This window comes from Balaenoptera borealis (assembly GCF_965194805.1).
Source record: "Balaenoptera borealis genome assembly, chromosome: 20".
Lineage (NCBI taxonomy): Eukaryota > Metazoa > Chordata > Mammalia > Artiodactyla > Balaenopteridae > Balaenoptera > Balaenoptera borealis.
The window spans coordinates 52,991,729-53,017,323 of NC_138879.1; the positions used below are offsets into that span (position 1 = coordinate 52,991,729).

Here is a 25,595-nt window from a genome sequence, read left to right on the forward strand (position 1 = left end):
CCCAGTTACAACCAAAATGTGGATGCGTGACTCTGGATAGATGCTCATTGGGCTGAAGAACTGGTTCTCCTTGACCAGGAGTGGACCCGGAGAGCAGGAGAGGCCCCAGGGAAGGATGTGAGCTCGCTGGGTTGGCTCACAATGAGCCACCCACACAGGAAGCTGAGCCCTCACTGCTGGGGCACCCACGCCACCCCCACCTTGCCCCACCCTTAGCTCTTCAAGGCAGGGGAACAACCCCTGGAGCCCCCCGCCCCCCCAAGACAGAGGGAAAACAATCAGATTGGGTCACTTCCCTAATGTAAGCCAGAGCTTAAAACGATGTTTCCCTTAGAATCAAATCCAAGGACTCAACTGCGGACTATAGGATCGTGCGTGCATGACCCAGCTTCCGTCCACCCCTGGGTCACCTATTGCAGCCACTCGGGCCTCGAACGCACAGCCTTCAGGGCCCTTGCACTTGCCCTGTCCTTGTTTGTAACACATTTCCCCCAAGTCTCAACTCAACTGTCACCACCTCAGAGTGACCTTCCCTGATCACCACACCTAATGCTCCCCCCCCAGGTCATGCTAACACACCACCTGGTTTCATCTCCTGACTGCACTTGCAACCATCTGAAAGGATTTTTTTGTTTATGTGATTGTTTATGTGTTTTTCGTCTGCCCCCATAAGCCAGTTGAAGTAGGGATCATGCCAGGGGAATTCACAGCCGCGTCCTCCACATACTCTCTAGGGAGACAGGAGCCACGAGGCAAGCAGATCCCAGAACGTCAGTGCTGGAAGGGACTTCCCTGGTCTTCACGTTCCTCCCATTTATCTGACAAATCTGGGCCACTGAGGCTGAGGGACTCGGAAAGAGGGCTGGTATCTTCTCTTTACACCATACCAGCTGCCCTCCAGACTGACGGAAAAGCACAGAGGGGTCCAGAGTGCAAGCTGGGGGATGCCCCCTGTCTGACAAGGCTGGAGCTTTACATGGGCCCCCTCCCCACATCCTGTCCCCAGAGGTGTCCAGAGCCCACATAGAATCCTACGTGTGGCCAGGTGTGTCTCGCCAGTAAATCTCCCTCCAAGCTGGCTTTCTGGGGAAACAGATTCCATTGATCCCCCCTGGTTCCACCCTCTCTGGCTCTGGGACATTTGCAGACGAGGAATGTCTTCTAATGCTAACTTTGGTTCAGGCCAAGGAGTGTCTGTCCTCTTGGAAAGACAAGCTGCCTGACTGTGCCCTGACATCCTTCCAGCGTATCCTGGTCCTGCTGTTCTAAGTCAAAGCCCAGGTTTAAGTGGATGGCACATCCAGCCTCTGCTATAGTTCTTCTAGCCACAAGGGGGCGCCGTTGGGTATGTCTTATTCCTTGATTCTGTTCAAAGGCGAACAGAAACTGGTGATTTTGGCTAAATTCTTAGGTTGGAATCTGCAGGTGAGACACCCCCAAACACGCCTCTTCATGCACAATGCCATGGGGATCCTATTCTCCCAGTATCACATGTGCAGGAAGTGAAAATCCGATCTTTGGCGGAGCCAAAGTCTGCCCCACGTCCACTCCCCAAAGACACTGTGACTCTGGCCAAAGAGAGGCCGTGACCAGGGTTTGGTCAGGTACAAAATTTGACTCAGGAGGCAGAAGAGGTAAGGGGGGCTAGATCTGAAGTCTAGGGAAGCAGGAAAATGGGAAGGTTGGGTGGCTGTGGAGAAAGATGTGGATGACTGACTTGAGGGCTGCACAAATCTCAAATTTTAAGGGTTACAGGGCTGGAAGGGAGAACGTTAGACCCCCCAGATTACCATCTGTTTCAGTCAGGGTGGGTTAGATTATGCTGCAACAACAAATAATCTCAAAATCTCAATGGCTTAACCCAGCAAAAGTTTCTCACTCAGCTCCATGCCCAGCTCAGGTCATCAGGGGGCTCTGCTCTAGTCCCTCAGAGACAGAAGCTGATGGAAGCACCATCTCGTCACATGCTTCTAGAACACAGAGGCAGAGAGCAGAGAACTCTGGTGGGCTCATGCCAGCAATTAAAGGCTCCAGCCTGGAGATGACCACATCGCTTCTGCTCATAGCTTGTTGGCCAAAACTCATCCATGACTCCACCCATGCACAAGAGAGCCAGAGGTTGAATCCTCCATGTGTCCAGAAGAGGAACCAGATCTCAGTGGCAATGCTAACAACTCCCACACCCAGAAGCTGGATTCTCAGGCTTTGCAAAATACCCACTTTTTTGTATCGGCCCCTTGAGCCTGGATATTCCTTCACCTCCTGATGGATAACACACTCTGGGAGGTGAAGGAATGTAGGGTCTGGCTAGGTGGTGGGTTGAGCTGGGATGCTTCCTGTCTCCAGAGCAGGTGATCCAGGGACTCATTGCTGCTCCTTCTTTCTCTAATCCCCTGGTTCCCCACCCACCTACATACACACAGGAACAAAAACAAAAATGAAATGGGAGCCAAGTATATTGATTTTTATTGAACTTACTGGGCTCAAGGACAAAAAAGGTGGGGGATGATAGTGGGGATAGGAAAGAGCTGGGGAGAGACTCCACACACACACACACACGCACACACACACACGCACACACAAGCCAGGGAGCCTGGCCCTGAAAACTACAGCTAGAGGTACAGGTAAGCTGGGCTCTAATTCTAACCCTCTCCCTAAAGATGCTGGGGTCAAAGTGGACCACATGACAGATCCAGGGCACACATCCTTCCTCGTCCAGTTTCCAGGCTCTTCTGAAGAAGGAAGTTGGATTGGGTTGGTCCTAGGATGGGAGGAAAGTGGAAACAAAGAGGCAAAGTAGGAGAAGGAGTTTTGGAATGGGGAGGACTGGGAAGGCGCCCTCAGAGTCCCAACCTGGGCCCAATGGGAGGAGGAAGAGTTTTCACAGAAGGCGGGAGTAGGCTAGGCTTTCACAGGAGCCTGCCCAAAGTAGGGCAAGGGGTGTTGGGGTTCCTTCCTTTTGAAGGGCCTGTTGTGCGTTTGACTTTAGCCAGCGACTTCTCACCCTGGACACCGCTGTACTGGCAGCTCAGGGCCCAGTTCATGTGATGCTAGAGCCACCGTGGGTGGAAAAGGTCCCCACGTGAGGAGAAAGTCCAGGCTGACCGAGAACAGGGAAGACGGAAGGGCCTTGAGGACCCTGGGAAGCTGGGCCTCCTCACGCTTGGGCTTTCCGGGCGGTAGGAGGAAGGGGTTAAATGGAGACGCTGTTCTCTATGAGGGGAGGGTCCAGGTAGATATAGGGCAGCTCCAGGCCCCGGTTCCGCTCCCGCTCCCGGATGTCTCGCGAGATCTGAGCCAGGCGGCTCTGGAAGATGGCGATGCTCCGGAGCGGCCTTTCTTCGGTGAAGTGCTCGTCCGGGTAGGTGCCCAGGGGCCCTTGTGAGAAAACTCAGGTGCGGGGTCAGGATGATGTTCAGGACAGGATGCAGAATAATGAAGGGCCACATTTGCCAGCAAATATAGTCAAAGTGGCTTCTAAAGGCGGGCGTGACCCAGCCACGGCTACTGTAAACGCAAACCCTTCAAACCTCCAAACCACCACTCCAGCGACCTGCGCAGAGCAGCCTGGACACCCGCAGCCCACGGGTCCCTAAAAAGGTCCCTTCCTGTGCCTGGGCCACTGCTCTATGAACTAAATGCAACCACATTCAGAACACACCTGAAATCAACGTAAACACGCCCGAGCAAGTATGCCCAAGGATACACCTGTTACCTCACAGTTTCACAGATGTAAACCCCTGAAGACAACCAGGTCTGAGGCATCTCCCAGTCAACCAGTATTGCCAGCATAATCAGCATCACCATACACTCGTGCTTTACAGTGTAGCCAATCACAGTCAAGAAACAGCGCAGTGAACTTCAGTCAGTGCCATCCTGTGGCAGAACAGAACTGGCCCTCTGGGCTTGACCACAGTGCACAACCAGTTCACCGTCACGGTTCATGGGGCCAGTCTCCAAAGCAGCACACACTGCTCATACAATACAACTGTTGCCAACAATCCTGATGTTTAAAAAATTCTTTGTCTTGTTTTATTGCGCCAGTAAAGCCTCCCAAAACACTGTTAAATCACAGCCTTGTTTTCTTGTCCCTGACTTTAACGACCTCTATTGTTTCACCATAAGGACAATGTTTTCTGAAATATACTTTATCAAAGCTCCATAAGGGAGTTTCATCTTTTTTAAGATTTTTTTTTTTTTTTGATGTGGACCATTTTCAAAGTCTCCATTGAATTTGGTACAATATTGCTTCTGCTTTATGCTTTTGGGGTTTTTTGGCGGCGAGGCATCCCCTACCAGGGATCGAACCCTCACCCCCTGCAGTGGAAGGCAAAGTCCTAACCACTGGACCACCAGGGAAGTCCTGGGAGTTTCATCTTATACTGAGTTTTTATTAGTAATGGCTGTTCTCATTTATCAAACGCTTTTTCAGCATATATTGAGATGATTATATGGTGTGTTTCTTTATTGATGTAAGGAAGTGTATTGTTAGGTTGCATAAGGTTGAACCAACCTTTCATTCCTAAATTAAACTAGATTTCATCATGATGTATTATTGTTTTACTATTTACTGTTGGCCACGGACTACTGATATATTTTTAAGATTGTTGTAGCTAAGTGGAATGAATTTGTAATTTTATTTTCTTAATTACAGCTGATGTTGCAGGGGCTTTACATGGACCATCACAACGGCACAACAATTCTATAAGACAGGTACTCTCATCATTCCCACTTTACAGATAAAGAAACTGAGGCTTAGAGAGCCCAATTACATATCCAAGGTCACATAGGTGGGAAATGTGGATCTGGGACTAGAACCCTCTACCTGAGACTCACTTCTCTTCTTAAGAGCACTGCCTTTGCCAGGTGCTGGTATCAGGGTTCCCAGTAAAATGATTTGGGAAGCTTCTACTTTTTTCTACACTTTCAAGCAGTTTGAACGATTTAGGAATTATTTGTTCTTTGAAGGTTTAATAGAATGTCCCTTTACAAAGAGAGGGATCAGATCTTTTACAACCTTTTTCATTTATGTATGGTTTTCACCTCTTCTGGTTTTTTTGTTTTGTTTTCTTAGGTTTTCTTTAAAAAATCACTTATTTCATCTAGGTTTCCAAATTTATTTGCATAAAACTAAGTATTTTCTTCTCCTTTTTAATTTTTAAAAAATTTTTTCAATCTTCTTGAATATGTGGCTATATGCCTTTTACATTCCTGATGTTGTACATTTATGGGGTTTTTTTTCTTGATTTGAATTGTCTCTGGTTTCTTTATTTTATCAGTCTTTTCAAAGAATCAGCTTTATGTCTTACTTACCAGATTGACATCTAATTTCCAAAACCATAGTGTCACTATTGATAAAGCAGAACACAGAAATATGATAGACTGGGTTCAAAGCCTACTTACTAGCTGTGACCTTGGGCAAACTGCTTGGTGCCTTTGAATCTCAGTTTTCTCCCCTGTAAAATGGAGCTGCCATTTATGGAACGCTATATGCCAGTCACTGTCTTAAGCATTTTAAATATAGATACTTATTTTGTATTTTAAAATAGTGTACACAAGATACCTGATTTAATGACTGAGGCATGATAGATCCTCAGAAAGTGATAGGTGCTATTATTATTGTTGTTGTTGTTGTTGGAACTTTCTGGGTTGAACTTCCCACTGGCTTATGAGAAAGGGAACTCTCCACTCTCGTCGTCTTGTGTACTCTTCCCTCTGTACTGTGACATTGTGATTCATAATAAGAAATATATATTTGGTCTTCTTCCCGTTCCTAACACAGAGCTCTTAAAACCCTTATAATTTTGTTAAGTGATAGAGTGTTAAAGGTGTCTTTTGTTATTTATAATAAGCCCTTTTCAACCCCACCGGAGCTTATGTTAATGAGGTGACTTCTAGAAAGCCCCTGGGGTGGCCGGTTGCCCGGAGAATCAACCCTGTGATTAGATGGTGAGAACTTTGTTTCACCCCTGCAACCTCAGGGGAGAGGAGAGGGACTGAAGGTTGAATTAATCCCCAATGGCCAATAATTTAATCAATCATGCCTAGGTAAGGCAGCCTCCATAAAAATCCCTCACCGTACAAGTTTGGAGAGCTTCCAGGTTGCTGCACATGTGGAGGTGCTGGGAGGGTGGTGGACCCAGAGAGGGCAGGGGAGGTCCGCACCCCTTCCCCAACACCTCACTCTATAGAGCTCCTCCATCAGGCTGTTCCTGAGTTGTATCCTTTTAGCATAAGCCAGTCATCTAGTAAGTAAACTGTTTGCCTGAGTTCTGTGAGCTGCTCTGGCAAATGATCAAAACTGAGGGGGTCATAGAAACCTCTTATAGCTGGTTGGTCAGAAGCTCAGATGACAAGCTGGGCTTGCGATTGGCACCTGAAGTGGGGGAGGGGGGTGGAGCGGAGGAGCAGTCTTGTGGGACTGAGCCCTTGACCTGTGGGATCTGACGCTATCTCCAGGTGGACAGGGTCAGAACTGGGTTAAGTCATGGGACACCCAGCTGGTTTCGGAGAATTGCTTGGGGTGGGAACCACCCACACACATTTTCTGGCTGGAAGAATCGAGTTGAGAGTATCGAGAGTACCCACAGAGTGTTCCGTGAGTAGACAAAAAGCAGAGAGAGCTTTTCCTTTCTAACGACAGAAATGGGCGTCTTCAGATCCTTGGGACGTGGGACCAGAGAGAAGCAGCCTCCAGGGACTCCCAGGCGATGAGATGATAAGTTAAAATTTGTTAGAGAGGTAAACTCTCTGTGCCAAATGGAGTCAAGCGGGAGAAATGAGGATATCACATAATGTCAGAAAGCTTGGGGACACGACCTGGAGGGCAGAGACGTGACTGATAACCCGGTGTGTAAATGGAGGTGATAGTAATTGGTGATTAAAGGGCTGCTCCCCTGGCCCAGCCTAACTCAGAGCCTCCTTGCCATCGTTCCTGCCTCCAGAATTGCCGCTGCCATCCATCCGCACAGCCACAGAAGCACCCTCGCTAAAACACAAATTTAGCCACGTCACCCCAGGCTTAAACTCTTCAATGGTTCCCCTCTGTCCTGTGAACAAATACTGCACCCACACTGAGCCGTTTATTCTCCTGCAAACCCACCGACAGACTCTCACCTTCACTTCGCTTCACTTGGTAGAGTCCTTCCCTCTGCCTAGAAACTAATCCTGCCCCTCTTTTGTCTGCCAAACCCCTCCCTGTCCCAGAGGTTTCATCTGAGATGTCACTTCCTCCAAGAAGCTGTCCCAGGTTCGCCCAGACTTGGTCAGGTTCCATGGGGCCCCATTCTCACCTCTGTCACTAGACTGTAAGCTTAGGACATCAAGGTTCATAACTGCCCACCAGTGTCTGGCACATTGCAGGTTCTCAGGAAGTCTGGATTGAATGGAGGAATTCATGAATAATTCCTACAAGATGGTGGTGCCCTTTTCCATTTTCCAGTGTGTCTCCTCAACTTGGCCACAGGATTCTTGAAGGCAGGACGTTCTCACCCAGCTTTATGAGCCTGGCGCCCAGCACTGTGTTGACACATGGGAGGGATCCAGCAAATGTGTGCTGGATATCTGGGTGAATGGATGAGTGGTTGATGGACGAGTAAGTGGTCGGATAGACAGACGGACGGATAGGTGGATAGATTAGTAAACTGGTGAATTAGATGGAAGTTGTGCCCCAGCCACTAAACTGGTATTTGCTTCAGTGTATGTCTTTGGGGACCAGCTGTCATTTCCTGAAGAAACTGAAGAACCCAAGGCAGCTCAGCAGTGGGCATAAATGCCAGCTGTCGGCTCCCAAACTCCCTGGGAGAGCTGCCACCACCTCCACTGCCCAGGCCCTGCAAACTCCCCCCACCCCCAGACACCCCCCCACACCTGGTCCTTGGGCTCTTGGCTGACCAACCAGAAGAGGAGAAGGTTGCTACAGGTGGTGTTCACTTCCGGGAGGGTGTCTAGGTGGCTCTTCAGGGTGGTCCCCTTGGTCTGCGGTGGGGGCTGCCTCATGGATGACGGGGCATTGGGCATCCAGGCCCCAAAGTCATGCTGTGGAGACCCCACCCCAGTGGAGTCGGTTGGCCAGAGAAAGAGGACCCTCTCCCTCCTCAACATCCCTGTTCCTGCACCTGCCACCCCAGATTTTGCAGTTGGGAAATAAGGGGGTCGGGGAGAGGGAGGAGAGGGAGGGGTATAAGGTTGAAAGTTCCAGAAGGGTGGCAGGAGCCTGGGTCACCCCTTGTCACTCCCTGCCCAATGTTCCAGGACTGGGTGGAGTGAGTCACCTAGGAGGGAGGAGGACCCAGAGTAGAGGTCGCCCGAGAAGTGGGTCTCGCGTTGGCCTCCCACACAGAGCAGGCTTCTACTCCACTTGGCCGTGGCCCATCCGAGACAGGAGCCCCTAAGTTCCACTCCCTCCACATCCCAACTCGAGCCACCGTTACAAGCTTGCACCCAGCTCCACTCCAGTCATCATCCAGCCCCAGCACTTCACTCCACCCAGCTGCCACTCCAACCCCGGCCCTATTCATAAACCCATCACAGCTCCGACCCTCCCACGCTCTCAACCCGAACTCTGGCCTCACGTCCATTGCTGGGCCTAACCTCGCGTGACCCAGTGCCCCCCAGGCCCGCCCTCCGCGGCCTCACCTGCCCACAGTTGACAGCGGCGTGCTGGGCGGAGCAGTTGAAGATGACTGCAGTGAGGAGCTTCACCAGCTCTCCCGGGGGCACAGCCTGCATGGGAAGCCTGCGTGTGGGAGGAAGGGAAGAGGGTGCAGGTGGAGGGGACCAGATTCCCCAGGGCTGGGGCTCACCGCAGGCAGAGAGTGAGCAGTGCGGACTCAACATGTGGCCACCACTGTCTTTAGACAAGGATTAGGGTTGGGCTGAGGTTAGGGATGGTCATCACCAAGGTGTGGTCTCTGAAGGGGGTACTCGGATGGGACCAGAAAACGCCCAGCCGGCAGAGCTCACAACCGAAGAGCCAGATAGGTTCAACGTGACAGCCAAGCTGCCCCTCCCTGAACACCAAGGCACTTCTTTCTGCAGCCCATATTAGTACTTAATGACTCAATTCTCCCCGGTTCACCAAGATTTGTCTGAGCACTCAGGAGCAGATCCTCCACTGCTGGGTTTAGTGGCAGAGACAGATGGCCAGAGAGGGTGCTACTTATAAGCTCGCAGTGATAGAAGCAGAGGGAAGCTTTAAGGCCAGGGCTTGGCTCTTTGAGGAGAGGGCAGGCAGGGCAGGCTCGGCACTGGGGCTGGCGTGGTTAGGGGAGACTTTCCTGGAGGAAGAGAAGGGGCCTCCCTGGGTAGAAGAATGGGTGAGCTTTGAATGGAAAGAAGAAGACAGAGGAAGGCATTTTCAAGCTCAGCCCTTGGTCCTCTTTTCTCTGTACCTCAGTGGTCTCATTCAAGGCTGTGGCTTTAACCACCTCCCACTGGCTGAGGATTCCCAAGTTCACATCTCTCCTCCTCCTGGCCCCTGAACTCTGGACTCAGCAGTGGGTGTCAGCTACTACCTGACACCTCTGCCTGAGTGTCTGTGAGGCATCTCAGACTTGACACCTGCCAAGCCTAATGCTTGACTCCCTATCCCGCACGCTCCCCAAACCCATCTCCCCCTCCCCCACCAGTGGTCCCACTTCGGTGCTCTCTGTCCAGTTGCTCCCGCCAAAATCCGTGCACTGGCTCCTCTCTTTATCTCATACCACACATGTCAGCAAATTCTTGCAGAAGCCAATCTCGTCCCATCACCTCCAGTCTCCATACCACCCTGTCTCCATCATTTCGCTCCTGGATGAATCTAACTGCTTCCGCCTTTGCCCCTGACAGCCTGTTCTTCACATGACAGCTGGAGTGAGTGATCCTTTAGAATCATAAATCCAATTATGTCACCCCTAGCTAAAACCCACTAAGGGCTTCCCACCTCACTTGCCTCGCCATGGCCCTACTTGATCTGGCTCTCATTCCTTCTCCAACTTTATTTCCTTCCCTACTTTTCTCCCTCTGACTCTACTCAGCCACACGGGTCTTCTGGTTCCTCAAACCCGCCAGCACACTCCCACCCCAGGGCCTTTGCACTGACTCCACCTCTGCCTGTACACTCTTGCCCCGGTTATCCACAGAACTAGCTCTCTCTCTTCCTTCACATCTCTGTCAAACATCACCTCCTCAGAGACTTCCCTGGTGGCGCAGTGGTTAAGAATCCGTCTGCCAATGCAGGGGACATGGGTTCTAGCCCTGGTTTGGGAAGATCCCACATGCCGCAGAACATCTAAGCCCATGCGCCACAACTACTGAGCCTGTGCTCTAGAGCCTGCGAGCCACAACTACTGAGCCCGTGCCCCACAACTACTGAAGGCCACACACCTAGAGCCCGTGCTCTCTGTAACTAGAGAAAGCCTGCGAGCAGCAACAAAGAACCAACACAGCCAAAAATAAATAAATAAATTTATTTTTTAAAAAAATCACCTCCTCAGAGAGGCCTTCCCTGACCACCTACCTGAAATAATCCCCCTACCTCGACCCACTATATCCCCTGATGCTCTTTTGTTCTTCCTAGTATTCATAACCACCTGACATACTTGCTAGTTTATTATCTGTATCTCCCCACGAGAATGTTAAGTTTCATGAAGGCCAGGATTTTTGTCTGTCATGTTCACTGCTGAACCCCAGCACCTGGAACAATACTTAATGTTAACAGTACTTAATAAATCTTACTGGTTGAATGAAGTGAAAGGGTGAGAGGATAGGAAGCCAGAGTGGGAAGGCACGGAGGCATAAACATTGTGAGGGAAAAGGAGGAGACTTAATTGGAGGTGAGGCTGCAGCAGTGTGCCAGGCAGGGTGGTTTCTGGGCACTGTTCCAGAGGATTACTGGGGCAGTGGCCCCAGTAATTGAATTGGCAGGCGAGCAGCGAGAGGCTGGGAGGGGTGGGACGGGTTGAGCGGCGGCAGCCACAACGCACGAGTAGTGAGAGGACTGGGACTAGGATGGTGACAGTAGAAGATGATGGGGACAGTAGGATTAGCCACCTGCTGGATTTAGGGACAGAGGAAGACATAGGGGAACATGAGTCAAGATGGCGCCAAGGTTTGGAGTCAGGATGACAGGAAAGAGGCTGATGCAACAGAGCGGACGGAGAGGCTTGGAGGAAGGACCAGGTGTCTGTCTGCCTCGGAGTGTGTGGGAATTTTCTGAATGTTCTGTTCATGGTGGATAGAATAAAAAAGCAAAGAAGCTAGACCGTCTACGGGAATTTTTCTGTAGCACATATCGTTTGTTTTTTCCCTTTGAAATATGGAAGCAAAAGGCATGCTGACTGAGGTTAATGAATGAATGTGTTTTACCTTAAAACATGAGTCTAGAATTAGTTTGTGCTAGTTGGAAGAGATGTTTGTCTATCTGAAGGATGTCCTGATGTATTAAATCAGAGACAAGTTGAATAAAGAAAGATCAGAGAATTGATCCCGCTCTGGGTCTTGAATAGGAAACAGATAACCCCAAAGAGAAAAATAGCTGTCCCTGGAGGAGAAGCAGTCAGAATCAGGACGCCCCTGATTAATAGTAGGTGTGCAAAGCACAGGGAGGGGCTGCCCTTTAAAAGATCCAAAAGAGACCTGGCTGTCACCACCTTAACCCAGAAATCACACTTGGCATCGCTAATAGTGAGACAGCCTGACTTCACATGCCTCCCAATATGATGCAATGCGGAGAACACAGCATCACTGGAGAAATACTCTTGCCCAAAACATTTAACCTGTAGGTATTGCTTCCGATTGACAAAAAACACAGGGGGTAGAGGAATGACATCATGAGGAAGCAATTAGATAAATTTGGAAGGTGAGACATTCGGCAGAACAACAAGTCCTAGCTTTTCAGTAGCCCTTGTGAGATGTCATGTGATTTCAAAAAGGGTGGAGGGGCCTGTCCTAAAGTGAGAGAGGCTTTAGAGTCAAAACAAATAAAGGTGTCATGTGGTCCTTGACTGGGTCCAGAATCAACAGGATCAGCTGAGGGAGAATGGGACAAGTGAGGAAATTTGAATATGGACGAGTAAGAGGGTGATGTTGGAGATTATTGTCAATTTTGTTAAACATGATGACAGCATTGTGGTTGTGTAGAAAAGCAGCGTCGTGTCGTGGGTTTGTTTGGGTTTTTTTTTGAGATGCATATCAATTGGGTAAAATATGAAATGTGTGTAATTTACCTTAAAAGACTTCAGCAATAAGCAAAAGCAACAGCTTAATCAAATATGGCAAAATGTTAGGAACTGTGTCTAGGTGGTGGGTAAATGGGTGTTCATTACGTCATATCCTATACTTTTCTATATGTTCGAAATTTTGTTTAAAAAAAAAAAAAGCTGGGACTTCCCTGATGGTCCAGTGGTTAAGACTCCGTTCTTCCAATGCAGGGGGTGCAGGTTTAATCCCTGGTTGGGGAGCTAAGATCCCCGCAGGCTGCACAGAGTGGCCAAAAAAAACAAAAAACAAAAAAAACCTTTGGAGCCCATTACAGGTAGGGCTACACCAGCTGTTCATTCTATTTCCTGGTGACCTGAGACCACGCCTCCTTCCCGGGTCTCCCCCGATGGGAATTCCTCTGGGAGGCCACCAAAAGTGCTAAGTCAGCTAAAAGTCACATCCCTGAGGAGAGAAGACATCCCAGGCAGTGAGAGTCTTCCACCCTCCGGCCAGGGCTGGGATGGGGAGGCGGCAGAAGCCCTGAAAGAAGTGGGAGGTTCCGAAGGACACGTCCTCCCTGGAGCAAAGGGAAGACTTTAAGAAAGGGAGGACTAAGCAAAGGAGGCCTGAGAGGGGGCCACTGGTGTTGGTGGGTCTCAGAGGCCACTCTGGCAGTGTCAGAAGAGAGGGGAGAGTTAGGGGCCAGTGACAGGTGTAAATAAGGGGAATCAGGCAGCAGCGGCACCAAGCTACGCCATGAAGCCAAAAGTGAGAGAGGTTGGTGGCTGGAGGGGCCACCCGGCAGGACGGGCATAAGAGGGTATGAGAGAGGATTCCAGAGTCCTTAGTGCTTGCAGCTGGAGATGGCTCCTACCACGTGATGTGACTCATCCACAGACCTCAGCAAGTGGAGGTGAATGGGTGGTAAAGGTCAAGCAGGGACCAGACACGCACCATGTAGTGGCTGAAAGCAAGGGCTTTGGAGATGTTGGGCGCTGGCTCTGGATCCCGCCTCTGCCACTTACTACCTGTGCAGCCTTCTGTGCCTGTTCCTTATCTGTTTGATGGGGCTAACAACAGCATGTACTTCCAAGGCTGGTCAATGAATAAGAACTGGGTCATGGTAGGGCCAAGGGGGACAGTGGGTTATTGGGAGTCTGTGGTTGGAGGATGGGGAGGGGATACCTGAGCTTTCCTGGCCCAGGAACGCCTGAGCAAAGATCTCTCCTACCCAGGCCTGCAGCTCCAAATCCTGCTGCACAGACGCATCACTGGGGTAATAGTAGCCCAGGATTTCTGAGACAAAACTGTAGGAAAGAGATGTCCCTGCTACGGCAGTGACCTTGGGCTCAGGCCTTGCCCGAAAACCAAGGCCCAGTGCTGCTCAGGCCAGGGAGAGCCAGCCGCCCAGAGTCCACTGAGAGTCCATGGGGGTTCAGTGGGGACCCCCAGATTCAGTTGGAACCCCAGTGCCCAGGCTTCCCTCAAGTCTCACCCCCCACTCCAGAGAGGCCACCGAGGAGAGCCTGACATGCTGCGTCCCCTCGCCACTCAGCACCCAGGAGAAGGGAAGACCTGCCCACCTAAAGGCCCCAGCCCACACCTAGCTGTTGCTGCTGCCCTGACTCCTCTGGACGCCCCGTCCTTCCCCTTCCCCGTCCTCTGCTCATTCACACACAGCCCAGCCCCTCGTCAGCCCACGGCTACCTGCCATTTCATGAGGAACCCCAACCGCAACTCTCACCCTTGAGGTGCCCCACGCTGGGCCTGAGGACACCTGAAGCCCCCAGCATCAAGCGCCCCAGCCTGCATGAGCACACGGGTCCACCCTGCCCCTGGGCCAGATTGGCTGCAGGTCCCGGGCCCATACCTTTCAATGGCCACCCAGGTCTTCAGGCCGTCGTCTCGGTAATGGTAGTTGGGGATATCCAGGACGCCGTGGGCCCGCAGGCTGTCCGGAAGGCAGAAATTGGTGTAGGTAAAGTGGGCCAGACAGGTGCTCATGAGGTAGAGGAGGTCTTGCCTCCCGATGGACGGGACCTGAGGACAGAACACAGCTGGGCTCCCGGGCCCATCCCCCACCCCAGTGCCTGGGGATGAGATTGGTCTAGTGACTCAGCAGAGGGCATTTTTCAGTCAATCGAGCAGTCCAAGACTAAGGATCAAACACCCATGAGAGCACGACATGGGCTGCGCAGGTTGCGGCCTTACTACGCGCGTAGGCGGTAATCCTTAGGCACGTGGGAACTGGAAGAATAAACTGAAGGCCGGGCAGGCCTGGAAGGGAGCGCCGACGCAGGGTCAGCGGGCGGCTGTGCTCAGGCCGGGGTGCCTTGCCCAACTCTAGGAGCCTTTGGAACCCGAGCCCGAGGAGGTGGGGCCGGTGGGTAGGATCGAAGGGAGGGAGACAGGGTTTGTGGGCGGGGCAAGTAGGAGACTGGAGGGGAGGGGCGGGGCTCGTGGGGAGGCTGGCAGGCACTGAGGAATGGGATTGGAGGTCCAACAGGGTTTGTAGGCGGGGCAAGGTGCCCTCGGGAAGGAGCCCCCTGGAAGGGGCGGGCGGGGAGCCGGGAGGCCGCACCTTGTCCACAAGGGCCTCTGGGTTGAGCAGCGTGGCCCGTGCGATGGTGTTCATCTGCAGCGTGTAGCGAGTGTGCGGAAGCAGGAGCTGCGAGCGGGTTGAGATCCCAGGAGCCGAAGGTCAGGGGAGAAGGCCGCCCCGGCCCCGCTCCCTCTGGCCCTGCCCGGGGGTCGCCCAGACCTTGTAGATGGGGTGGCAGAGCGGCAGCTGACGCAGCGTGGCCACGGTGAAGGCCTCGCACAGCAAATGCGTGCACAAAAAGTGCGTGTTGTTCTCGTGCACCAGGAACTCAGAGTTGCGCACCCACGTCTTGGCCAGCAGCCAGTCCCAGTCGGAGTCAGTGGGCAGAAAAATGGGGCTGTCTGGCCCGGGGGTCTGGCTGAGCTGCGTCCAGGAATAATAAGGGGGTAAGGCTCTAGACTGCTAGTGTGCCCCTTGAGGCCCCGCCTCCGAAACCTCGCCGCCCCCCCACAACCCCCCAAAGCCCGCCCCCAGGTTCACCTGGATGGCCAAGGGCGCCAGCGTCCCCTGAGGGTTGAGCCACAACAGGCAGAGCGGGGAGGCCGCATACTGCGGACGGCCGTTTATGCAGTGGACGGGGACCTCTGCCAGGATCCAGTAGTCCGCTAGGAAGATGCGCCCCCCTCAGGGGAAGTGGCACGGAGCCTTAGAGTGCCCTCCCCACCCGCGCTCTGCTTCCCTCTCCCTTCTCTGGCCACTCCCACTCCAGCCTGGGTCTCGTAATTATTGGTGCCTGCACTAAAGGCCAGTGTTGGGTACCCCACCCTTCCCAAAATGTCCGGAATGAGGTCCAGCTGAGTCCTTCGTTGTGCAACCTCTCACCTGGCTTCCCAGCAGCTTGGACAAGCCAGCATCCTCTCCCCATTTCCCCATTCCTGGTCCTTCCTATTCTCTCAAGTCAGATGACTTCAGTGTATCCAATATCAGCAAAATCAACACACGAGGGGAACTCACCAGCCCCACTGGACACCGAAATTCGAAGAGGTAGAGTGACTTGCTCAGTTGGGTGGCAGAGCAGGGATTTGAACCAAAGTCTGGCCCCAAAGCCCAGAACTCTTTGTGGCAGGGGTAGGGGAAGAGAGGCAAGTGCATCTGATCAGGGTCAGGACTCCCTAAGTGACCCTTGACCCTCTCTGTCCCCACTCACCTATTCTTGTCCCCTCCCAGAGGGAGGAGAGATTGGTTCCTGAGGGGAATCCAGGAGATTGCCACCAGTGAAACCAGGAGCCCCTCCCTCTGGGATCCAGCAGTCCCCCTGAGAGGGCCAGAAGAGGGCGTTTTCCCAGGATGGGGCAGAGGGGTCTGAGTATGGGGTAGGGTGGAGGACGGACATCTCTGCCTGGCTCTGCACACCTGAGGTGAAGGTCTTGTGGCAACACATGATATTCCGGATGTCATCCAGCTTCTTCCAGGAGCCCTTGCGGTCCAGCAGCCCTCGAAGCTTCATGCCCAAGGACCTGTGGGAGGGGAAGTGGGGGTGGGCAGGGGGGCTAGGGGCTGCCAATGGCACTGTGCCCCCAGCCTAGAGGCCTGGAGGGATCTGACGAGGTCAGCGCCCAGAGAAGAGGTACCTAACAGTCCACATGGGAGAAAAGTCTAGAGGCTACTTGAGGCTTTGTAGGGGTGACTCCACATGTGTGTGCAAAGGTGGCGCGCAGGGTGCAGACAAGTCTCCTCGTTGGTGTTTCGTCCTGCTTTCTCCAAGCTCTCAGCTTGTCACAGACCTTCCCTGGCTCCCCTCCGCCCACACGACAAAGCCCCAACCGCTAAGGCTGCCTAGGAAGCTCCCCACCAGCTGATTTCTACAACCTTTCTAGCTTTTTCTCCCACCCTGTGCACTAACCAAGCCAGTCACAGCTCTCTTGCTAAACATAGCCAGAGATGTACTTTGTACGCTGAACCGGTAAAAGTGGGCTTGCCAACCTGCGGGCCATGCACTTTTCACTTTGTGGATGTCGGTACTGTTTGAATTTTTTTACAATGAGCATGTATTATTTTATAATCAGAAAAAAATGCTTGAAATGAAGTCAGCTTTCTCCCCTGTCCAGGGCTTTGCTCAAGCTGTGCCTCTCCTAGCAAACCTCCTACATCTCCACCTAGTATCAAACCTATCTGTTCTTCTGTGTGCATCTTAGATGCGAAGTCCTTCATGAAGCATGGCCTGATGGCCCCCCAAACACATGCCTGTGTGTATCTTTCACAAAATACCCATGACTTCCTTCGTTACATCGTAAACCCTTAAGTACATCACTCCCTTTATTATCCTACAGTGTACTCAAATCAACTCCTAGTATACTATGGGCTCCTTAGGGCCAGGACTGGGCTGTGTATGCCTGACATACCCAGTTCGTAATAATCGCTCACTAGCTAGGCCAAGTCAAATGGAAGGGACTGGAACATAGGACAGGAGGGTTATGGCAGTTGGTCAGTAAGGTAGGCTGTGGAAGGATGCTGGTGTGCCATGACGAGTGTGGGCACCTGGAGAGGGCGCGGGGGCCTTAGTACCTGACAAGCCCAGGGACAGCTTCCTAAGTGGTGCTCACTAAGCTGCTCACTCCTCCTTCCATGGGTTTTTGCTGAGCGTCTGCCCACTCAGGACCCAGGGGATGGGAAAAACTGGATGGGAGCTTGGTCATTAAAGCAGAGGCTGAGGAGGCAAGAGAGAAGAAAGAACAGGCCTTCCTTTTCCCAGGCCTGCCACACATGTCCTTCAGGACACCCTGCAGTCACCTCGCACTAAAGCCCAGTGACTCCCTCCCCTCTGTAAATGACCAGATGGCTGCCAAATGCCAGCTCCTCTTCCCATTGGCCCTTCTCTGAGCCTCACACAGGCTGTCCACATGGTCTCCTGGGCCCTCCCTTGCCTAGACCCGCATATCCATCCGGGGACCAACTCAGGTGACTCTACCTTCCAGGATGCTCCCCTGGTCCCTTAGCCCTGCCAGGGCCTCTCAGCAGGTCCTTGTCCTGAAGCCTGAGCCCCCTGTGTCTGCCTGTGCACCCCAATCCACTGTGGGCACACTCAAGCTCCGTACTCCGCCTCACCTCTGCATCCCCTCCCCCTAGTGCTTCTCCAGAAGAACCGTTCTGGCACCAAAGCCCAGAACACGAGGATCCGGCTCCTTGCCCTGGCCTCCTCTGGGCCTCCTAATGCAGCCCCTGCGCAGATGGCCGAGCCCTGCACTCCTCCTGCCATACTGACCTGGGTCTGCCCAGGACCCACCCACTCTCCCCTCACTGATCCTCTCCCCCACCCGCCCAAAGCTTCAGTCCCACCTGTCTCCCCAGCAGCCACCTCCTGAGCCCCGCTGACCTGCCTCCTCTAGACACTAGATGTCAACTGTACCCCCTCCAGCCACATCACACTCACAACCTCAGACTTGAGCTGCTCGTGACTCCTCCGACTGCTGATTAACTGTGCTGCACGTCTCCCGAGGGAGACTGTGAGTTCCTCCTGGCCAAAACTATATCCTAATACTACTCAGTAACCTCTATTGAGAGATTATTTTGTGCTGGATGTTAGCTCATTGAAGTCTCTCCCACACCTATGAGGTAGATATGAATATTATTTTCATTTTACAAATGAGAAAACGGTTTAGAGGCTAAGTGAAAATCAAGGTCATAAAGCTAGAAAGTTTTGGTCTGGAAATTGAACCTGAGGTGGCCTGACCACCTCCTTAAATCTTAAGAGCTGGGCCTCTCTGGTCCTACTCAACATGGTCCCACCAACAGTGCCTGGGACCGTGCTCTGCTCTGAGTAGGTGCTCAATTAATTCTATTGATTTGAGGAATGGAAAGAAAAGGGATAATTAAGATCAAAGAGGTGGTGATGGGGAGCTAGAGAATGGAGTTGCTTAAAGAGAGAGCAGAGACGGGGTGGTGGGACAGGGAGAGGGGAGACTGGGGACGGGGAGAGGGGAGACTGGGGACGGGGAGAGGGGAGACTGGGGACGGGGAGAGGGGATACTGGGGCAGAGACATGGATGTGCATCAAAGGGACAGAGGCTGAAGGGAGAGCGAGCAGGAGTGCAGAGAGGGCAGTGGCCTCACGCAGGGATGGCATTGAAGAGCAGCGAGGTCGTCTTGGTGGCCGAGTAGCGAATATTGGGTTCCGTGGGCAGCAAGGACGGGATGTCAGTTTTCATAGGAAAGCAGGGCAAGTACCTGTTTCCCCTGCTGGGGAGTGGAGGGAGCAGAAGGGCAGAAACCAGTCGGAGGGGCCTGCAGCCCACTCCCCTGAATCCCTCTCCTCCTCCCCCAGAATCCCCAGGCCTCCCCTCACTCCAGGCTCCTCCCCTGCCCTCTCCCCTCCTCTCTGCCAGACCCCAGGGGCCATCCCCACCCAGTCTGCTCCAGACACTTGAATTAAACTGCATTTGTCACAGATCCTGCTTTCCAGGCTGCCCACCCAGTCCTCACAACAGACCCTTCACTTCACGCCTCTCCAGCTTCTTCCCCAAATCTCAGTTCACCCTCACCTGTCGCCCTGGTCTGCACCAGGCACTGTCTTGATCAAAGCAAATTTCTTATCTGACTCCACCTCCTCAAAGCTGCTGACGGGGGCGTAGACTTTCCAGCTTCCAGGGGAAAGAGGTCAGAGGTGGCAAGTGAAGCTTAGGGTAAACAGGAACCTTAGCTTTCAAAGACATGACTTTAAAACTCCCAGAAACCACCCATTTTCTGGGTAAGTGACAAAGTTTTTTTTTTTCCTGAAGGCACTAAGCTTCAGATCAGGGTAGCATTTGAGGATGACATGAATGTCCACACTGGTTTAGAGTTGGGTTTGTGTTGAGATCAAGATCATGGCTGGTTTGGGGGTGAGCCTGAGGATGGGCTGAAGTTGGTCAATCCTAGGGTCATGTCTGGTATCTGGGTCACATCAAGGACAGCTGGGGTTGTGTGCAGGTTCATTGATGTTGTTGGGACAATTGTCGGTACTGGCATTTTGGGTCTGGACTCAGAGTCAATATTAGATTAAGGTTAGGTTTAAATGAGGGTCGTGATCAGAGCTGGGCCCCCAAAGTTGGAATTGAGTTTAGAGTTCGTACCAGTCTGATTAAGGATGAGGTCGGATTAAGAGAGCAAAAAAGTCAAATTAGGCCACCCTCACCGGTAGCATTCCTGTCGGGCCTGGAGTTCCCATTTCCTGTGATCCAAAAGGAGGGGAAGGGAGTCCTGACAAATAGTTCTTGCTGTGAGGAATGAAAATTACTCATTGGTAAGTCTCTTGTCAAATGACACCTCCTCCAGCATGCCTTTCCTGAACCCCCCAACCCTTGAACCCGATCCCTCAGTGACACGGATGTCCCACATTCTTTGTGCATTCATCCTTGCACCTTGAAAAGTGCGTCTGCACCGACACCTAGCCTGACATATAAACCCGAGCTGACCGAAGGGATTCAGGACAACCTCACCCCCAACTTATAACAATCTTCCTAATTGTTTGCATGTTTGACTCCTTGGGGGCAGAAGTCACGTCGTATTCGTTTTTTGTCTTCCCAGCATCCAGCATGGTGCCTGGCACCGTGCATATAATACGCACGTGACAAAGGACTGATGAACGAGCATATTTTGTGAAGTGATGGGTGGATGGGCTGTGATGACAGATGGGCGTTCGGAGTGAAGTCTGTGAGTAACTCACAGTATTAGCAAGGGTGGTGTTCACTCGCTTCACCTTGACCTAGAACATCATCTCTCATGCCTAAGACTCATCTCCACGCTCGGACTCGCCTTAGTCTTGCCTCTGCAGATGAGAGAGCTGCTCAGGAGATATGGGGGTCCAGGGGCTGAAGGAGCTTCAGCCCAGCAACCTTGAAACGTCCCACAAATTCAAGAAAGAATCTGAACAGCCCCTCACAGGGACTTCATCCATATCAGAAAAGCCAGTGGTAGTGGCCAGGGCCTCTCCAGCTAAATTCTCTAAACGTTCAGGGCTTCTTCCCCTGTTGAAATTCAGTAACTCAGCTTTTAGGTTAATTCCTCTCAGAGGAATTGGCTCTGGGGAAGGGCAGAGGGTGTCAGTGGTGAGCACACATATCTGTGTGTTTGTGTGTGTGTCTCTGAGTGGTGTGAGTGTATGTAAGTGTGTGTGCCTAGTCTCTGTGTGTCTGGGGGGGTGTGGTAAATACTGCCCAGAAGGCCCCTGCATTTCAGGGCGTTAGAGGCTTATATTTTCAGAAAGCACCTACTTGGGAGCCCTGAGTTCCAGTCACCCTAATTCCAGCCCTATTCCCTACACCCTGGGCTCTTGTGAGAGCTCCCCCCTGATCCCAGCAGATGTCTTCTGCAGCCCAGGCCAGCCCCTGCCTCTGGCCCACCTGTTCCTGGTCGAAGCTCTATGGTGCAGTAGCCCTCAATCCACTGATAGCAGGGAAAGTGGCAAAGAGTACCACCGCGGGTAGTGACGCAGATATGGCTGCAGTACCAGGAGTCCTTGGGGAAGAAAGCGTAGCGCTCCTTGTGGAGCCGCAGCAGCAAGAGCTCCCCCAGCTCCTCTGAGCAGCGTACCTAGTACTTCTGCACCTGGGGGTCAAGAGAGCAAGCAGTTGAGAGGCAAGGAACTGCCAGCGTCATCCTTGCACCTTGAAAAGTGCGTCTGCACCGACACCTAGCCTGACATATAAACCCGAGCTGACCGTAACCCATGTGGTGCCTTTGCATGAATTAGAAAAGGGCATCCTTCATCCCGGCAGTAGCAGCCACGGTGCTGCAGGAGCCCTGTGTGAGCAGAGTGGATTCGGGATCTCCCTAGCCTCCTTGGAGCCCTCACCTTATGTAGGCCACCAGCAAACAATCCTGGAGCCTGGCAGAGGCAGGTGGACCCCTTCCAGAGAAGAGGAAACCCAGGCTCAAAGAGGGCAAGCGCCTTCCCCAAAGCCCACCTTCAGTTATTGGAGGAGGAGCTAGGAAGCCAATGGAATTCTCCGGAGCCCCTGCCCAGGGCTCCTTCTCCACAGCCCTGCCTGGATAGGGTTTATCATCCCCAGAAAAGACAGGGACCAGAATAGGGGTAGTGACGAGGTCAGGACCGGCATCCTGAGTTCTGCAGGATTTGATGAGCTCTGGAGGAAAGACCCTCCCCTCCTTCAGGGTCCCCTGTCCGCCCTGCCCCTCGGGGTGGCTCCTCCCTCTCTCCTCCACTCACCGATCCAGGGGCGAAGTCCCTGCCCACGCGATCCAGCCGCCACCTGGGGCTCTCACCACATGTGCCCACCAGTGTGACAAAAATGCTGTCCAGTGTGCCGGCCATCAGGTAGGGACCAGTGCCCACACACACGCGGTACACGGCCATGATGGGAGGGAAGGAAGGATGCCCCCGGCAGCCGGCCTGGAGGAGGTGAGCCGCAGGCCAGGCAGGGCTGGGCTGCTGGGCTGCTGAGCCGCTGTGTCAGGGCCTGGGGGTCAGGATAGGCCTTTGAGGAAAAGGCCAGCTCTCTCTGGGATGCTCTAGGGCTCACTCGCTGGCTCGCTCTCTCCAGAAGCTCTCTGTTGTTGCTAGCTGAGGGCTCCCTCTTCCCGCCCACAGCCTTTCGCCGCAATAGTTGTTTGTTTGCATCTGGCACAGCCGGTCCCTCTGACTGGCAGGACCGGGTTCACCCAGATGATTATCAGGAGCCCGGGTCCCATTGGGAAGGGAGGGACCAGATGCCGAGAGGGAGACAGGGATTCGGTGACACCTGTATGACTGGGACACTGATCTGCTCCTGGTCAGGGGCCGACTGATGCCCTGGGGCCCTTGTCCGCCCACTCCCCAACTTCCCCCAAGACTCTTTCATCCTCTCTCTCAGCCAGAACTGGCCACAGGGCACCCGCATTCCTACTTGTGAATCATCCATGTGAATCACTGTACACAAGTGAGCCGTAAATCACACGTGACTACAGCCACACGCGAGTCGGACACGCATCTCTGCACACTGCATAGGGGTCAGAAACAGCCCTCCTGTCACCTCCTAAACTCGGCACCACCACCCCCAAGCCCGGCCCTCTGTGTCCCCGGTCTTTGGCATGCCCGATCTCAGTCTCTCGCTTGGAATAGGGCCGGTCTGGGGACCGAAGTGGTCTCCGGGCGCACAGCATCTGAAGGCCCCATGTGGCCTTCTTTCCGCTCCGGGCCGCCCTTGGCCTTGCGGCGGTAGGCGGGAGAGCCCAGGTGCGTGGGGTGCCTGGGATCTCGGTTATCCGGACTGGGAAGAAACCTCTCCACGAGGGAAGCCCGCGGCCGGCAGCGCCCCCGTGCGGCCGATAGCGACACCGCACCCACCTAGCCTCCGCGGCGCTCCAGCCCACAGCGTCCTAACAGGTGCGGCCGCTGTACGGAGGGGGTCCGATAAAGCGCAGTCACCCTCCATTAGCTTCACCGGCTTCCTCGAGGTGCGTTCTGTAGTCTCCTGCGCGCATGCCTACAATAGTCCTTTGCGTCAGCATTTTCGTAAATGCAAAACTCTTATAGGAAGTAGAAGAGGAAAAGCGGGAGAGCCCGGATAGCTCAGTCGGTAGAGCATCAGACTTTTAATCTGAGGGTCCAGGGTTCAAGTCCCTGTTCGGGCGCTTGGCGTTTTTCTCCACCGGTACATGACAATCTTTAGAATACTTTTGAGTACAGTAAATAATTGTATTCCTTCGAACATAACAGAGGAAAAGAGTAACGCAAATATTGCTGCTTGGTGTTATTGCTGCTTGGTGTTAAGAGGAAATGGTATTAAGTGCGTCAGGATTTTATTCAGAAGGCAGAACGAATGACAGTGGAGGGAGAGCAGAGATATTTTAGAGCAGTGCATATGCGAGCCATACATGCGAATTTAAATTTTCTAGGAGCCACACATTAAAAAGAGTACAAAGAAATAGGTGAAATTTCTTTGACATTAATTTTAATAACATTTTACTTAACCCGTTATATCCTAAATCTTATTTTATCATATAATCAATATTTTTAAATTATTAATGAAATTTTAACCATTTTTTGGTACTGTCGTCTAATTATAATGTGTATTTTATACTTACAGCACATTTAAATTCATATTTCAGGTGCTCGATAGCGGTATCCACCCTAATCCTACAACTCTTTTTTTTTTGTCTTCTATGAATGGCAAAGTATGGAAAGGCACAGAATAGGAAGTTCAGTAATATATATACTGTCAGAAGGCCCTGTTAAGGAGTGGGTTCCATGGTGTAATGGTTAGCACTCTGGACTCTGAATCCAGCGATCCGAGTTCAAATCTCGGTGGAACCTTTACATTTTTCTTTTCACTCAATACCAATGTGTTTTATTGTATTATTCATTAGTTTCATGTATGATATTCTCTTATGTTCTGAAAGGATCTGGAAAGAAAATTAAACTAGGATCTTACCTTCTGAGCTTTTCAGGCTAGATAATTCGAGCCTGTAGCACACCGTCAGGAGAACATACAGTAAGTCGCTTAAATATATAGCAAGTTGCACTAATTTTGATAGGAATGTTATTTGACGACATGTTAAAGTGGAGATCGATTATGAAGGTCCGAGGTTTCTTTGGCAGTTTCCATTATGTATTGGTTTGGGGCTGGGATGCAGACCTAAGTTCTGTCTGGAATACACGTTGGTGAGACCGCTACCAGGAGTTCTCATAAAAGTAAGTAATTTCTTTTAGGAATTAAAGAGTGCTTAAGCCTCGAGAAAAACTTTGGTCTGGCAGCGGTGGGATTCGAACCCACGCCTCCGAAGAGACTGGAGCCTAAATCCAGCGCCTTAGACCGCTCGGCCACGCTACCTGGGTGGAGGAAACTTTATCCCGCAGTCTTCCTAAGAGACTAGAAAGAAGGAGTGGCGCTACAAATAGTTGTGCTAAATTGGCTGGTCGTCTTTGGGGACTATCGAGATTCCTTCGGACAGCGGAGCAGCAGATGGGAAAGCAGAAAGACCAGAAGAAAGAGACACACAGAAAATTTCCAACAAAACAAGTTTATTCTTAGGGGTGGGGCCACATCTGGGAGTGGGATGCGCCTGGACTGGAGGCATCCCCCAAGCGGGCAGCTGGAGCTCTGTACTCGCTCGCTCGCTCGTTCATATTCAGTTGCGCTCTCTCCCAGTTTCTTCCACCCCTATGCTCCCGCACTCCCACCTGGCTCACGTGCTTTGCGCACGCTACCTCTTCCAGGCAAGCCTCTGAGGTCCAAACTACGCGCTTCTGTCACGCCCCGCCCAATTCCCTCACAACCCTCCCCCTCCCCCCGCCCCTTTCCCATTCTAGTACCCGTAAGCCGTCAGACGCCGCCGCCCGCCAGGTGGCTCTGTGGCGCAATGGATAGCGCATTGGACTTCTAGTGACGAAAGAGCGATTCAAAGGTTGTGGGTTCGAATCCCACCAGAGTCGATTTTATTTTTTTATTTTTTTTCCCTTTCCTCTTTATCCGGCTTTTCCTTAAAGGCTCCCATCCCTTCTCCCCCATCCTGTCTCACTGTTCTCCATCTGGTTTCAGTTCCAACCTCAGCTTCCGCTCTGCTCTCTTCTTTACTTACCTGTCTGCCCCGGGTCTTGGGCCAAGGAGAGCAGGACTGGGGGGGGCGGGAGACAGAAGGGGAGGGAAAGTGGGCGTGGACGCCGAGATAAAGGCAGGCCCCTGGCTCGGGGACACACGGGGATTTAATAACCACTTTATTCCATGCACTAGGGACTGGGGAAGGGACTGGGGCTGGGCCGGGGGCAGAGAGGGTACAATCCTAGACGCAAAGGGGGCAGGGAGAAGGGACAGGAACCAGGGAAATATATATTTATATAGATACTCTAATATAGACCACATCTCACCCGCGCGCCCCGCCGCCCTCCCCAACACCTCCT

The 25,595-nt window shown here is 52.4% G+C and overlaps 1 protein-coding gene across 1 annotated transcript; it reads right to left on the reverse strand.

Moving 5' to 3' along the window:
- Positions 1-373: 373 nt before the first annotated feature.
- On the reverse strand, positions 374-25,595 carry ALOXE3 (arachidonate epidermal lipoxygenase 3). The gene is given in 16 exon segments (XM_082371678.1): positions 374-3,378; positions 7,860-8,037; positions 8,638-8,717; positions 8,720-8,737; positions 13,366-13,487; positions 14,051-14,220; positions 14,762-14,848; positions 14,942-15,145; positions 15,263-15,405; positions 15,962-16,239; positions 18,833-18,958; positions 19,261-19,359; positions 19,893-19,974; positions 21,100-21,289; positions 21,293-21,304; positions 21,927-25,595. Coding segments are annotated over 16 exon segments (2,121 nt in total). The 5' UTR covers positions 22,074-25,595; the 3' UTR covers positions 374-3,193.